We start from the raw sequence: 16,498 nt of genomic DNA, 5'->3' as shown, positions 1-16,498 counted from the left end.
TTTAAGAACAACAGGTCAGGATTATTTTTCATTTGAACAAGTCCCTCGTGTTAAATGTTACCCCCTTCTACTGAAAGCAATGGAATAATCTATTGGCTATCTATCTATCATCTGTCTGTCTCTCTGTCTTCTATACTGCCAAAAGCTTTCTGGGCAGTTTACAGGAATGCATTAAACATACAGTTGAAAAGGCACCATGTTTTTTGTCATACAAAATTTAAAACACATGTAAAATGCAAATAACATAAATCTTAGGACCTGATTAAGCAGCTAACAGAGCCACAGTAAATTAATTAAATGCCCTGTGGTGGAGGACAATCTTAACTGGCACCGAACAGAGAGCAAGGTTGGCACTGGTAAGGAGCCTCAGCCTTGTTCCATGATTTAAGTCCCATTGCTTCCAGTAAGCCTTAGTTAAGAGTACTTTCAGCTGGATTAAGGCCTAAACATTATCCTTCCTCATCACTCTCAAGCTGCAGTGATCAGACTCACACATTAATTGCTGTGACATACTAGATGCCCACCCAGAGTCCTGAACCCAGAAAGCTTGTTTTCCTTGGCTGGAAAAACTAGTCACCACTTCACAAAACCTTCCATATCATTTGCCTCTTTTAAATCTAAACATTGTCCAATGAGTAAGAATTAGCCACAGCTTTCCTAGCTCTTGTCTGTGCTAGTTGTCTCTTTCCTCAGACATTACTTGCCTACACATTCCTCTCACTTCACCCTTTCAGCCCACCTCACCGGAGGCTATCCTCTTGGCTGCCACTGAAAACACCCATGAATACATAACATTAAAAATGCAGGATTTTTTCCTATGTTTTGTCACTTCCCAAACACTTGCAGAGGCTCCATGGAAGGCTGAAGTGACCCTTAGCATCTGTGTAAGTGCACTTGTTATGTATGATCAATCAGTATAAATTTAGGTAGACAAGTAAACTGTTTGATTTGGCTCTCTCATCCTTATTCATCTCCTTTCTCCTATTTTTTCTTTATAGTCTTTTAAATAAAGCTGTATTAACTTGGAACTCTGGGGCTTGCCTGCATTCTTGAAGAATGGGAGATAAAAGGGGCTTTGAGTTAATGGGTGATAGAAGGGGAAGATGGGTTGATAGTCAGCAGGCACAGACTGGGGGCTTAGCTGATGGTCCCTTGTTCTCAGGTAGACTATAAGCCCAGGCCTAGGCTGGCCAAAGTGAGCAGCAGGCAGCATCAGCAAAAGGGCAGAGGGCAGTGGTTTGCCTAGAGGGTGGTGATGGGATGGCATTCGCCCTCTTTCGTGCTCATGTTGCACCTGTTCATGTGCACTCTCTGTACAGCCAGGGCTACCTCTTCACTGGGAATGCTGTTGCTGGTGTAGGAAACACCACTCAGCCTGGGAGACCTAGATGAACAGTATTGACATCTGTAACCACCAGTGGCACTGATTCTAGCCATGAGGAAGCAGCTTTTCAACTGTACTCATGCTATCATGGGCAACATAGAGTATACTTCCCACCGTGCAAAGAGGCACGTGTGCCCAGTGGAGATACTGCCATGTCTAATAATATTTCTTGCTGTGCCAGGAGAGGGCCATAGCTCAGTGTTAGAGCACTCGCTTTGTAAGCAGAAGATCCCAGTTTCGATCTCTGGCTTCTCCAGGTAGGGTTAGATAGTCCTCTGCCTGAAACCTCAGAGAACCTCTGCCAGTCAGTGTAGGCAGCGCTGGGCTACATGGACCAGTAGTGTGACTGCATATAAGACCATTCCCTGGGTTCCCTGCAAGTGGCATTCACTCATGCACAGCAAGGAATGCTACCAAAAGAGACAGCAACAAGGCATGCCTGTGTGAAGCACCAGCACAGCTAAGCCGCTTATATGCACCTTATTGTTATGGTAAGGTTTTCTCCATCTTTTGAGTTGCAGTAGGCAGTCATTGCAAACTAAGTTCCACCAAGTTGCCTTTGTTCTCACCTCGCCTGTTCAAAGCTGGTTGATTATACACTGTTCTGAGAATTTTTGCTAAGAATGGTAGATAAAAGCCTTAAATGAATAAAGTTGAAAACCAAGTAATTCCTTTCAAGGTCATTCTCACTCTGGGAGAGTATCCTTTCCCAGCTCTCTCCATAATATTTTTTATTTCTTAAGCCATTAAAAAAATCTGAAAGCCCTGGTCTGGGTGTACTAAACTCAGTCAATAAATTAAACTTGTGAACACAAGCAATCAACATTCAGCACCAAGAAAGTTGGATTCTGGTGCTTGTATGTTATGTAAATGTAACAAACTTACATAATTTCTTTTTGTTTGCATAATTTATACTACAGTCTTAGTAGCTTTGCATAGTTTTTTCCTAGTTAGTTTCTAGAGGTAGAGAAACACTGAAAGCTGTCCCAAAGTATTGCAAATCATAATCAGCTACTTCTCTGGCTAATGAGGTATCAGAATTGTCAGATACCACATTGTCCCAAAAACTTGTAAACATCTTCACAGCGATGACTAGAAATTTGCTTTAAAAATAGATTTTCAAGATTAATCATTTGTCTACTACCACATTATGTGCACTACAGAATTGTGGCATGTGTACAGCCTTAAGAATGTCTTTTCTCACTTTCTATTTACATTCAATATTTTCACTCTCTCTTTTCTGTTTTTTAAACCTGACAGTACGGAAACAGGAAATCATTAAGGTGACGGAGCAGCTGATTGAAGCAATAAGCAATGGGGACTTTGAGTCCTACACGTGAGTGTGTCCACCAGATGTTTTGGCTGTAAGGGGGAAAATACCCTACTGTTGACCTGGCCCAACATGTAGGAGGATAGCAGTAGAATCTTCAAATGGCAATACTGGTTATCAATTCTGAAAGCAAGCAAGTTAGTATATTTCTAGGAATGAACTTCAAGAACTCCTGTTTTTTCCTTTCTCTTTTTACCTTAAACTGCTATGTTGTTATTGCCTTCCATCATAAAGGGAGATTTCTCTTGCAATTTGTCCAAGGATAAATTATGGCTACTAATAAATTTCTGGTAGAAAAAACAAACAGTATGGAATTGTTGATGATTAATAGAAGCTATAGGAATGGTTTTTCTTCTGTCCACCAGAAAGGTCTTGTGCAAAATGTGTAAGCAAAATCCAGCGTAAAGTAACCAGGTTAATTGAATTTTACTCTACACAATTTTGACTTGGCTGGAAAAGGGTTATTACTTCTAGCCTAATGAAGCTTCAGCAGATGTGGGCCACAATCCAGTGTCCCCTGTGCTCTGTACGCAGAAGCCACCATGTTGGACTTTATACCTCGCCCTTCATCCTGGTGGCTGCTTTTGGCAATCTTGACCAAGTGCTGTGGAGAGGGAGGGAAGGAGGGTGGGGCATTGTTTGGATACGGCATGAGCCATCAGTGTCAGCCTTCACCCTCCTCCTGCTCAGGGTGGATTTCCAGCCTTGAAGAGGCAGCCAGCATTGTTCTTTCTGATTTCTGCACTGGCTACATGGGGGCCAGCTTAGGAAGTCAGTAAGGGCTCATTCTGTCAGGGAAAACATTACCATCTTGCTAAAAATAAAAACTGAGCTGATGTGTTGGGTCTTTAGGGGAAGACCCAACACATGGAGATGCTGGTAGTGTATAGAATGGTCTCTTTGCTGCTGTTATCAATAAGCCTCTGACAGAATGAAACTCAAAACAAGACTCCTCAGATAATTTTAATGTATTTGATGGTGGTCTTATACAAGAAGAGTTACTGTGTAAGGTAAACTGGACCAAAACCATTTAGGGCTTTAAAGTTAACACCATTACTTTGAATTACTCTGGAAGCCACTTGAAACCTCTGTTATGAGACTTAATAAGAGAACTGTCATATTTTGAATTAATTGAACTTTCTAATGGATTGAGATTTCAAGGGAAGCACTGCATATAATATTTCACTACTACAGCCTGGAGGTTTACAGTGTGTGTATCAAGGTTGCTAGGACTCCATTTTCATCATCAGGTAAAGTGTATTCAGGTGGTAAAGACATTTGTTGCTCTGATCTCCACCCCAGAATGTGAGCTAAAGTTCCAGGTGGTGGTACAAGAACAGGGATTTGCTTCCCAGAGCAAACAAACCTCTTTCCATCAACATATTTGTCTTATTTGTACTGAGTGAACTCCATTTTCTTCTTTTCTTTCACTGTTTAGGGCAGGGGTCGGCAACCTTTAACATTCAAAGAGCCATTTGGACCCATTTCCCACACAAAAGAAAACACTGGGAATCGCAAAACCCTTTTGACATCTAAAATGAAGATAACACTGCATATATCGTTTTTTACCTTAATGCTATGTAGATCTTCATTATGATTTAGCTGCAACTCTTGTTCAGTCACTAAAAACTGTTGAACTAGTAGGACTCCTTTCATATATTTTGAATAGGAGAACAGCTTCCTAAAGAGTCAGAGTCAGTGCTAAAGGGCTGCATGCATTAAACAGCAAACCCCATAAGTTCATCAGCAGTAAAAGCAAATGAATCTACCCAAGTATCATTAAACATTTGGTTTTCTTCAGAAAGTTTTCTTTTCTTTGATTTATCCAAGCACTGTGCCGGCACGGGCCCCGGTTCGGCTGGCGGCAGCCGTGGATCGGCGGCGGCTGTGATGCGAGCGACGGAGCCACAGCAGAGGCATTGAAGAGCCACATGCAGCTCTGGAGCCGTGGGTTGCCGACCCCTGGTTTAGGGCATCCACTATCTCAGTTGATTGTGTAGAAAAAGAGATAAGAGTATTTTCATGTAGATATTGAAGACCTCAAGGAAGGAGAAGGAACCTTGCAGCATCACACTGGAAAATTCTCATGAGCCTAAGCAGCAATCCATCAGCATCATTGTCTGAGACATCGCAGCCCTTCCTGCTGTCCGCTTTGTCAGGCAACTGTGGTTGGCGATGCTGAAAGTAGCTGAAAGGAAATGGACACGGTCACAATCCCTATCTCTTGGCTAGATCATCCATCAGGGTGACCAAAACAGTTTCAGTACCCAGACCAGGCCTGAAAGCAAATGCATATAGATCAAGATAATCAGTGTTATCAGTAAGTTCCTGGGCCTACATCAGACAACCCATCTGTTCAGTCACCTTGACTAGCAATGGTGTATCCTAGACAGTAGTTACACTAGTTATATGGGCCCTGTTCTAGAGAATCCTGCTAAAGCAGTGGCTTTACAGTGGCAGGAAGGAGCAGGAAGTACCCCTTCCTCAAAAGAGGATTTTATCGCCTGGGCCCCTCCTGGCTAGCCTCTCCCAGCTGATAAGAAGTAGAGAGTCTGGGCAAGTGTACACATATTTGGACGTACTTTTCGCAGAGCTCTGTCCACATCTGTAGCCATCTAAGCAAAATTTGACAAACAGGAGATATGGACAAGTTGCCTGAGTCAATTAAAATGCTATGTATAAAAAGCTTTGCACACTTTCTGTGTAGCACTACAGCCTACAATAGGCTACTCTCTACTTTGATGTCTCTTCATTTTTATGTGAACTGAGAATAAGTTTAATGTAATTTTAATTTAATAAAACATTTCTATCCTGCCTTTCACTAAATGTCTCAAGATGGCTTACAAAACATAAAATCAACAATAAAAAATAAAGTCCATAATACAATAGAAAATAATAGATTATGATAATTATAATCAGTAATAACAGAATACCATCAAGTTAAACTGATAATAAGCAAAAATGAATAAATCACATTCATAAGAAAAATAATAAAGTAAAATAATTAAAATAAAATAGAATTCAACTGTTAACGTAAGCATCTAAAATCCCTAATTCTTAAAATGACAGTTAAATAAAAAGGTTTTCACCTGGTGCTGAAAAGAATATAAGCTCTCTGGGGAGTGCATTCCACAGTCTATGGAATCAAGTTTCTCGACAAGTTCCTGTGGTCATGCCATTATGTTCATTGCAGCTTATGTTTTAGTGATAATCTATAACAAAAGGGTGAGAGGAGAGGAAAAATCATCACAATAACATAGTATCAGGCAAGGATGATAAGAATATAGAGTTATCTCCCCCTACTGAATTTTCATGACAAATTTGCCACTATGTTACTTTCTTGTGCTGTGCCTACATGTATTTTGAAGCTACTGGTGGGAAAGGAAATTTCTCAGCAACATGAGGGTTGTACCACTGAATACAGCACAACAAAAGAGAGTACTTAAAATGTTACAAGACAATACTTAATTGAAAATCTGATGAAATATTCCAATATATATTGACTTGAACCATTTTGGGTTTTCCTTCTCTTTTGTTGTGTGGGAAACAGGTGTTCCCCGATTAGCTTCCTGACCAGTTGTCATTCTGGTGCTCATGTCACTGTGGACATTCTCCAAGAAAATTTCATAGTCTGACAACTCTATTGGAATATTTTTTGTTCTCAGAAGGTTTAGATTTTTCTTGGAAACAAAGCAACATGCATGGCAAGTGGAGTTAGACCAAGTAGATACAGGACATCGCACTGTTGGGCTATGGTGCCATCCTCAAACCATGTGCTATGGAATAAACTCTCAGTCGTAAATGTCCATGGGATTAAACTCTTTGTTCATGTTGGAATACAGAAGTTTCCATTAGACAGTAGTCCATCAGGATGAGGCTTTCACGGAACCTTGGTTTACTGTGCCAAAATTGTATCTCCTACAACTTGCTGGTAATGCTTGCAGTCTCTTACTCTCCAAAACCCAGAAGACATAGAAGTAAATGTGGTTATTACAGTCAAAGGCCAAGAAGTGAAGAAAATGCCACTGAGTGCAATAAGGACTAGGAGGAATGAGACAGAGTTTGAAAAAATATGAAGTTAAAAAAACTCCCTATTTATTAGATGAATTAACTTTATTAATTGTACATTCATAGGGGTGAAGTGATGCTACATAATCAAGATGATGAGGTATTTTTATTTCCCTTTCCTGCATCCCCTCACTTCTTTCTTTGTTTTCGTGGGCTTCTCCAGAAAAATGTGTGATCCTGGCATGACCGCTTTTGAACCAGAGGCTCTGGGGAATCTGGTGGAAGGGCTAGATTTCCATCGATTCTACTTTGAAAACTGTAAGCATTCTCTACCTTTGCAAAATATCATTTGTCTTTTTTATCAGAACATAAATATTTTCATCTGCCTTTCTATCTCCATGCCCCATCTCTAGAGCCAGTATAAATCCATAATAATAAAGTATGAAAGAGTCCTGGGAAAAGGAGTGTATATAAATTTTCCTTCCTTGTCATTTACCAAGATTCTAGCTGTTAAAAGTTGAAATTTCAACTCCCTGAACAAAAATGTTCATCTTAGAACTATTTTGGTTGATAGGAATTGATGGACTTACTGCTATTACATTTGCCTTATCTTTTTTGAGTTTTGTAAAAAAAAAAAAAAAAGTATTGAGGCCTCATATATATGTATGTGTGCACGTATGTCTATAGCGTTGCTTGAGATCTAATTGCTGGGATCACCCATTAAAGGGGAGCTCAAGTATCTGTGTGGTAAAGAACTCTACCTGAAGAACTGGAAAACTACCACCAGTCAGAATAAACAGGGCTGAGCTGAATAGGCCAGTGTTTGGACTCAGTGGTTGGCTTTGCATATTCATAAACATTAATTGCTTTACCTTTTAATCTTTCCCAAAGTTTCAATGCAGAATTAATGTTTAAGTTTTACCTTATGAACTGCAATGATTTACACAGTTTCTGAAAGTTTAAAAGAGGGTTCCCCTCATTCCTTCTTAAACTTCCAGAAACTTTCTTAAACTGGGAGCGTAAATTGATGCCAGCTTAGATAAATGCATGACCTCTGGTTGCTACAATTATTTTGTGAAGACTGGAGGAGATTTCCCATTTATACTGAAGAAGCAAGGAGCAGACAGCTCTGACTTCACTGCCTTTTCTTTCCCTACCCAGTATGGTCCAGAAACAGCAAACCAGTCCACACTACTATTCTGAACCCACATATCCACTTAATGGGAGATGAGTCTGCCTGTATTGCTTATATCCGCATCACACAATATGTTGACACAAATGGGATCCCTCGCACTGCACAGTCTGAGGAGACCCGAATCTGGCACCGCCGGGATGGCAAATGGCAAATTGTTCACTTCCACAGATCTGGAGCACCTTCTGTTTTACCGCAGTAAGTTGACTGAAGGTATAGTGATGGTTCTGGTCAGATCCTTTTTGGCATATCAAAAAGTGACCTAAATCTTTTGTTTAAACAAACATGCTAAGACAATGATAGAAAAATGTATTTTCCTATTCTGTATAGGCTGGCAAAGGGCTATTAATTTCCCTGGCTTGCACTGCTGAGGATTTGCTGCCAGTGTTAGACTTTCAGGAAAATAATGTTTGGCACTTCATTGAGGCACTGAAGCATCTACAGCAAGATTTTTTTAAAAGTAGTTCTTGTTGTTACACTCCTCAGAATTTCAGGCCAAAGCATGGTGGGGTGCTTTGTACTATTTCTCAAACAAGGGGGATTTCTTCCTCCATTCTCTGACTTGCTCAGAGCTGCAGAGTTTGGAATTCTTAAGGAGCAGAGCAATGCTTTTTTGTTTTGTTTTTGTTTTAAATGAATTCCTGTAATTGCAACTCAACAAGAGAGAACCACTTTTAACACACACAAAACAGACTGTAAGGTAGCATAGGATTATTCCATCTCCCACCCCTGTCTTCTCAAATACCCCCTCCAGTGGCTCTGGGCCATTTAAAAGTAGGTGTGCTAAAGGAAAACTGCATTTATTAAAATTGGCTAACTGCAACTGGTCCATTCCCCAAATACTTTTCAGTAGTTGGTGTGTGTGTCCCTGCACTTCACCCCAGACTCTTGGGCATTGCAGGATGCTAACAGCAATAAAACATCAGATTGTACTATGTGAAACCACTGTCTCAATTCCCTTTGTAGCTCATGGCAGAATGATGACCCAGTAGCACCAAAGAGTCGTAGTGCAACCCATAGTTACCACAGGAATGAGGACAACTTCAGTATATGCTTTTGCCTGTTTTTTCCATGTTTAATTTGGTTCTTTGCTCAGGTTGGGAGATCATTCTTAGTCTTTGGAGGTATGAGGAGCACTTTGGCCGGAACTACTGGGAGCTGGATGTTGGGCAGCTCTCACCAGGCTGCTCTTAAGAAGGGTTCCCCTTAGCATGATTCCTGACCTCTTGGGCACCTGGTGTCTTCTAGCACCATCAATTTCCTTCCACCACATCCCTCAGACCTTGAGAGCTGGATGCCAGTAGGGGACAAATCTCTGAATATGTCTGTGAAGAACAGTGAATGTCATGAATAGTTGTAGGGGATGGGAAAGACTGGGAAGAACCAAATCTGGAGCACACCACTTTGGTGGAGTAAAAGGCCATTTCCTTTTATGTTTTTCAGCTGAAGCACAGCCACGCAGGCCAAGTTTCTCACTGCCTCACTACCAAGGGAAGTTCCCTGCTATACTTTATCTAAGGAACTTGGCTGCTGACTCTACTACTTGGTTCTTGCTGGAATTGCTCTCTCACACAGCGCTCCTCACCAAAATAAGCCGAGAATTTAATAGACTTCTCCTTCTGTTTCACACGCTCATGTTTGCCACGTTGTGCCATTCTCGTAGAATAGGGCAAATGCCAGGGCCCTATTGCATGAAGCAGCTTTCTGTGTAAAAGGAGAAACACCTGAAGAATAGACTGAGACACAGCCTTCAGCTAATACTCGGCAGAGCTCACGGATTCACATTCATTAAATATTTTTCACAATTAACCATGCTTGTCACAGGGACAGGATCTATTCAGTCTACTATTTCCACTAGTCTTAAGGTAACTGAGAAAAAACAGAACATGCAAAGAAAATTCCAACTACCATGTGCCAAGGGAAGCTGCGTAGCCACCTCCATTCACTAGTGGATTGGTATCCACCCATGAACAGTGCTCTTGCCCTGTTAAGCTCTGTCAATTTATTTATTTGTAACATTTATATACCACCCCTCATTATATAAATTCCAGGGCATTCATGGTGGTCTGTCCACCCTTAATACCTGCATTTTCCATGCACCATTAAGCTAAAATCTGACGTATCAACTTTACTTAAACCCTCAGAAACTTCTGTTGGGGTGAATATTGCTTTATTCAGAATGGTAAGTAAAATGCACCATTAATCTATCTTCCCAAAAAAGAATGTTTTTTTGTGACTGGGCTAACAGAAATTCACAACACTTTTAATGATATATTTGCTCATTCTCTTCTTCCTCTCAAGCTTGACAGAAAGGAAACAGTTGACACTTTATTGGCATTTCAATATGCCAAGAGTAAATAGGGATAACTTTAAAAATCCAGCTTGCTAGCAGGATACTTTTTCCATATTATTTTTAATGCAGTGGCATGGGCAGTTTTTGCCACAATCCAATAGAATATTGTAACTTTCTTTTATCGATGTTCAGCTTGGCAAAAACCTCCATAAATTCAACTTTTTTTCAATGGCCTTTTGCTCCCTTATCTACAGCATGTTTATCCTCTGCCCCTCCAAGACACAGTTTCATAATTAAGCTAAAATAAATAAATGAACACATAGCTCAAACCTTTCCCTTGCCCATCACAATTTTCTTACATAAACACTTCATGAAATGTAGCAGCACTGAAGATGCTGACCCTATGGAAGCAGAACTGCCCCTTCAGTTTGAAACAAAAATAGAGGCCAAGACTTTCCAGCAAAGACAGAGAATGCAAGCATTGCTAATGACACTCTGAGGCATTTTGATTATGCTTTTAACAAACAAAGTGAAACCTTTCGCTATCTCTTGTACTTTGAGTGCATGCCTTTTTATAGCAAAAACAAAACCCTTCGTGTTATTTCGTAAATGAATTTTGAGTATTTGCTGAAATTGATCTTTATGTAATACCTAGAAATATCAACTGTTTGGGTTTGTGGCTGATTTTTAATGAAGTTGGGGTGGGGGGCTGCGGGGCTTAATATGTTATTGTTTACATTTGGAGTTGACTTTGTGACAAATCGTTATTGAAAGTACAAGAGGTAAAAGAAGCTAGAAGAGGGGGAAGGATTTCTGATGTGGGCTTCCGGCAAATCTCATCAAGTGCTTGACACCATACCAGGACTCCTTGTGGTGCCATGGAAGGGTTTGGAAAACTGCGTGTGCTAATGGAACCCAGTGGAGACCAAGAACACTTTTGGGCTTGGAGTCAAAGGACAGCTTCCGCTTTCAAAGAACACCAGAGTTAGCTTGAAGGAACAGAGGCATGGATCCTTTTCAAGCTTTTTTTAAATGATAAACTGATTGCCAGTGTGTCTCTGATGCCACCGTTGTATCATTTTGATGAGGTATGGAGAGCTGAAAGACTTCTATTTTTGGCATCACCTTCTTGCCTTCCAGTACAGGTATGGGAAGAGTGATGGTGGTTATTATTATGGCAGTCTTTCTGTTTCTTGTTCCATTTTTTTCTAACTTTAAAAGTCTTTACTCTTTGATGTGAGAATAACTACCGTGCACTTCTACGACCAGGGGAACTTCTAAATGGCACTTTCTTCATTTGCATGACATTTAACTCTATAAACAGCTATGTGTACTTCAGAGCAAACAAAATGCTTGTTTGGGGACAGTAACAACAACAACAGCAACAAAATGGGTTAGACTCTGTATAAATTTCAAATGGTGTAACTTTGCCTTTTCTGTGGTTTCAGGTGCTTAGCTTTCCATCTTGTAAGGTGGGGTGGCCATCTGCCGATATAAAACCATGTTTGCAAAGTGCAAGGATAATTTCCCACTGGAGCTGAGGGGAAGAAGTGATTCAGGATGCATAAGGCCCACTTGGCAGGATTTGATTGACCCAAGCAGGAACTGACATTTTGCTTGGGATGAGGGTAAATATACCATTTACCAGTCTCTAAAACATAAAGAATTAGAACACCATTCGAATTAGTTTGATGGATTTATGAAAAAAAATATGCTGAGAGGATTAGACTGAGTTACTAAGGGCTTTCATCCCAGGGGAGGCTTATCCTATGAATAGGGACTTGAGGATTTGTTCAACATTGTTGGAATTTTGTTTCGTTTTTTCCCCCAAATTCCTTGGTATTCAGTAAAGTGTTTTGGCTTCCTATCCTCCCCTACTACTACCAGCATTTAAAATGAATAAGTTAGTACATCTCTTCATTTGCTATCAGGGCATCTATATTTGAAGGACATTTTTTTTGAAATGCCAGTATTTATAGGCCCTAATTGTATGCAGAACATCACTAAGTCTCCTTGCTTAGCCAGAGTCTTCTGGATTCCAAGGGGGCATGAAGCATTTTTTGTTGAGCAACCTCAAAAATAATGGTCTCTGAACTATTTCTGTGCCCTTTCCCTATGCTTAGTTGAGGAATCTGGAATATGCATCACTGCTGCTAAAAGTTAATGGTCTAGCTTATCTCGTCGTGTTGAGCGTTTTCTTCCAGAATGTTATGAGAAATCATTCAGAAATGAGGGGCCTTTTCTTACCCATGCTTTCTGTCAATCACTACTCTTCTCGACTGTTTCTTTGGGCAACATTATTATGTCCTATGTTGGGTCATTTTTTGTAGCTTTCAACATCAATTCCAAACACAAGGCACTTCTTTTAAGTCTACAGAAGCAGGGTCCTAGTACCTGAGACTCCATTCTTTAAGTCTTCCAGTAAAAAGAGAAACCTGAGAGATTAAAAGGTATTCAGCCCATTCATGCTTTGCACACTACATCTGACTTAAGCACGTGCACTTTAAGGAGGGCCCTCCAACCATGGATTGAATCTAAAAACCCTCCCCTGTTACTGCAATTTCAATAACATTTCAAAAGCCAATTTTTACTTTGGAAGGATTTTAGCCAGATTTTCTTTCATAGGGTCCGTTTGCACAATCACTGCAAACCACCGTAGCTTATTTAAGCCACAATTGGTTGTATGTCATTGCCCATGGCAGGTTGTCATTATTGCTTATTCTGCCACAAGAACCAGCCAGGATGGCTTATATGAGCATTAAAAACCCTCACATAACTTAGGCTTTTTCAGTGCTCACATAAGCCACCCTTGCCACCACAATTCAATATATCATGACATTTGTTAGACTTGTGCAAATCTGGTCATTGCCTGCAGTGCCTGCTAATCGTCTGAAATTCCCTGTCCTCTCTTTACCCTTCCAGATTACTTTTCAGGCCACCGTTCTGGGCCTCCAAACTAAATGATACCTGCAAATTGTTTATCAGGCAGCTCAAATGGTTTATGAAACACTGACTTGGTTTGCATCATCATTTTAATCCTTAGTGACTTAAACAAGCCACCATGGTTTGCAGCACATATCAGGTGCCTCTGAGTGCCCATTATGTAACCTAAGCCTTGCTCATAGGTGTTTGTGTCAACTGAACCTGCTGAGAATGGGTTGTTGGCATGGCTAACGAACTTGTAAGGACTGGGCCCACTTCTGCCAAGATGCAACATTCCAAAGATGTTGCCTCAGAAACTTTATCAGAACTGGAAGAAGAGTTGGGATCAGAATTCTTTGATATAATGCCAAGACCAGCATGATCCAAGATAAACCAAGGGGTTGATGAGAACCAGACCACCTCTAGTTCTGGGAGAGCCAGAGGGAAGCAGCTGTAACATAGTCCAACAATGGATCAAAAGGACAGACCAATTGAGTAGTGTTCAACATTCCTGCTATCTGGCCCGCAAGCAGTGAGAACCTCCCTGCAGGCAGAGCTAACTCCTTTTGGTTGGGAAGGAAAGAGAAGAGAGGGATTCAGCTGGGAACCAACCAATGCCACATATTACACAAACAACTGTGGGAAATCCAGGTGTCCCCACACACCTATGTTTTCAATTAAAAGTAGTCTCTCCTGAGACTGCACTTCTGAATGTAGGGCTGGCAGAAGTGGGGTACTCAGCCCTTTCCCTGCCAGATGTTCTTTCTGCTCAAAATCTCCTCACTTTTTTCCCCATCACAAGGTTTAAGAAGTGTGTTTACAGGGTAAATATTCCTGGAAATCAGACAGAGGGGAAATGATTGTGGGAGAATTTTAAGCAGAAAATGTGACAGAGTGAAGGTTTAGTAGTTTCCTTATTTTTGTCCTCTCAGAATTACAGCCTCCTGAGGCAGTTTTTAAAAAACAATACCATGATATGACATTTGTTACATGGATTTCCTGGTAGCATGTTATTCACTCTCAGTTTTAGGAAGGAGGCAGATTTAAGAGTATGAGATGTCTGTGGCACTTCATCCATACTCTGCAGCAAGCAGCAGCTGCTCCTAGTATGGGCATGAGTGAAAGGATGTACGAGTTGAAGCACAGGGTTCTGCCTGCTTCAGGGTCATTAGCCACTAATTGCCAGGACTGTTAAATCACACAAGTCAAACATACTGTGGTAACTTTGCCTTCCAAGTCGCCTTCCCAAGATGATGTTCCATTCAACAACTGGGTAGCTAAAGGTGTACCCAGCCAGCCAATACTGTCATGACATGAACAAACCATGCAAGTGGGCACAAGTGTTTGCACACTTTTATCATACAACTCGTCTCCAGAATATATCACTTCTGTTTGGTTTGGGATTTTTTTCCCTTGGTGTGTACAGCAGTTCTAATCTTTCCCACCAAAAAGCCCCTTCTTAATGCTTATTCAAACATTTCTTAATAGATAAGAGCATTATTCTGCCCCTTTCCTGCATCATCATCATCATCATCATTTTCTCTTTAAAATCATCTGCAGTTTTCAAACCTTTTTATCTGGCATTCACTATAGGCCACTAGTTTCTCCAAAGTGGAGCCTCGGCTTCTTCATTATCCTACAGAAATGTTTCAAGTGTCACCCACCACCCCCATTTTACACGCTGTCAAAATTAGTGGCACAAGAAGGGCTGCATATCTGCATTTGTGCACATTTAGTCTTTTTTGACAGAAAAATAATCTGAGCCTATATAATCTCAAGCAGAAAGGAATGGTGTATGTACAGCAGAGCAATGATTAGCAATAAAGGTATGATGAGAAGGGTAAGGAGGAGCAAATGAATTCCAAATCAAATCTAAGCACCTGTAACAGAGATCTGGTCTGCACACAACTCCTCATAGGAATATAAAATTAGAGTTAACACATGCTTGCTTCATCTATTTATATATTCTCTATAACTGCATAAGGTAGTTGAGATTTTCAGGATAAATCCAGAGTAGTTTATGCCTAGTGAATCAGACACTATGGGAAAAGGCTTAAAGTGCCATCCTATGACATGGCTGCCATTGTCTGAGGGAGGGGACATAAGATTATTCAGAGTTTCAGTTCCAAAGGCCTATAACCTTGCAGCTGGGACTCCAAATACGGGAGATGCCATACCAGCCCCTTGTAACCAGTAAAGAAATAACCACACCAACTGCTTCTCCAAGGTTGGAAATCAGCCTCAGAGAGCGCTAACAAAGGCTGGGGACAGGGCTAGGGCTGACGGCTTACACCATGTCCAAATTGATCCCCAGCTTGTTTTCCTCCCTCAATTCAGCATTTCATCTGGATGGCAAAAAGCAGCTGCTTGGATGAAATACAGGGTGTGAGGTGAAGACTGTCTCTGTTGTACCTCACGCTTTCCATTAGATGCACGTAAACCTTCATGTGCATTAAGGTGGAGGACATTCGATCTCACCATAAGTTACTTCACAATTAAATCCCAGAAATCTATTTCCAACTATAAGTAAAGGCAGGAGGTTACATTCCAAACCAGAATGTACCTAGCAACCTTTTTCTGTTACACACCAGGAGGATTTGCATGTCTCAGGAACTCTGGGAAAGTGTTTACAAGCAGCATGCTAGAAAATGCTCCTGCCAGTTAAACAACCCACAGACCTTTGGCCTTTGGTTTGTTTAGCATGACAAGTAAGATGAAATGCAAACATATGTACTGTTGCTGGCTTATTTCTTTGACTTGCTGGGGGAGAGATAAGCCAGAGATCTGGGTTCAATATGTCATGCAAAGCTTGTCTACCTGCTTCTGCTTGCAGCAGGAGCACTTAAGCAGTGTGGACTATGCTGCTTGGACATGATAAGCCAGAGTTCCACAATAAAGCTTAGCTTATTATGGTGTGCAAACTGGGTCTATAGTTACAACTCTGCTAGTGGAATGGAAAATATATTCAAAAGCATTCCCAGTTAAATGAGCCTGAAGCAAAGCTTCATATGCTTCTATCGGACTTTCCATCTAGCTGGGGAAACAAGGCGACTTTTCTCTTCCACTTTTCCCACATTTACTCCTTTCTTGGGACAGGTTTACTTCCTTCTCCTCAGTTCTTGCATGGCTGCAAACTAGCCACCTTTTGTCCTTTTACTGCTAAGGTAAAATCTGCAAGAAGGCAGAGTTTGGGAGTATGTTTTTTTCTAACTGTTGCACAATTTTATGGCTTTTGTAATATTTTGGGGGGAAAAGCAGGAAATAATGTTATGTGTTAAAAATGAAATTATAAATGTGTGTGTATATGTATATGTGTATATATATATACATGAAATCTCTATGGAAATATTTATTTCATATGAATGCAAA

The 16,498-nt window shown here is 40.7% G+C and overlaps 1 protein-coding gene across 2 annotated transcripts in view; it reads left to right on the top strand.

Annotated features, from left to right (window-relative positions):
• The window catches only part of CAMK2A (calcium/calmodulin dependent protein kinase II alpha), a 129,717-nt gene extending 118,983 nt beyond the window's left edge, over positions 1 to 10,734 (top strand). The window contains exons 16-19 of one of the 2 annotated variants that reach the window (XM_044454398.1): positions 2,645 to 2,720; positions 6,946 to 7,040; positions 7,884 to 8,112; positions 9,358 to 10,734. In XM_044454398.1, coding sequence (XP_044310333.1) covers positions 2,645 to 2,720; positions 6,946 to 7,040; positions 7,884 to 8,112; positions 9,358 to 9,361 — 404 coding nt within the window. In that variant the 3' untranslated portion in view covers positions 9,362 to 10,734. The other variant, XM_044454396.1, reaches the window with a different exon arrangement.
• Positions 10,735 to 16,498: the final 5,764 nt, after the last annotated feature.

Source organism: Varanus komodoensis, unplaced genomic scaffold (genome assembly GCF_004798865.1).
Source record: "Varanus komodoensis strain SLA01 unplaced genomic scaffold, ASM479886v1 scaffold7_3, whole genome shotgun sequence".
Classification (NCBI taxonomy): domain Eukaryota; kingdom Metazoa; phylum Chordata; class Lepidosauria; order Squamata; family Varanidae; genus Varanus; species Varanus komodoensis.
Note: the sequence above shows the minus strand (reverse complement) of the source record. Positions and strands in the feature narration are given on the sequence as shown.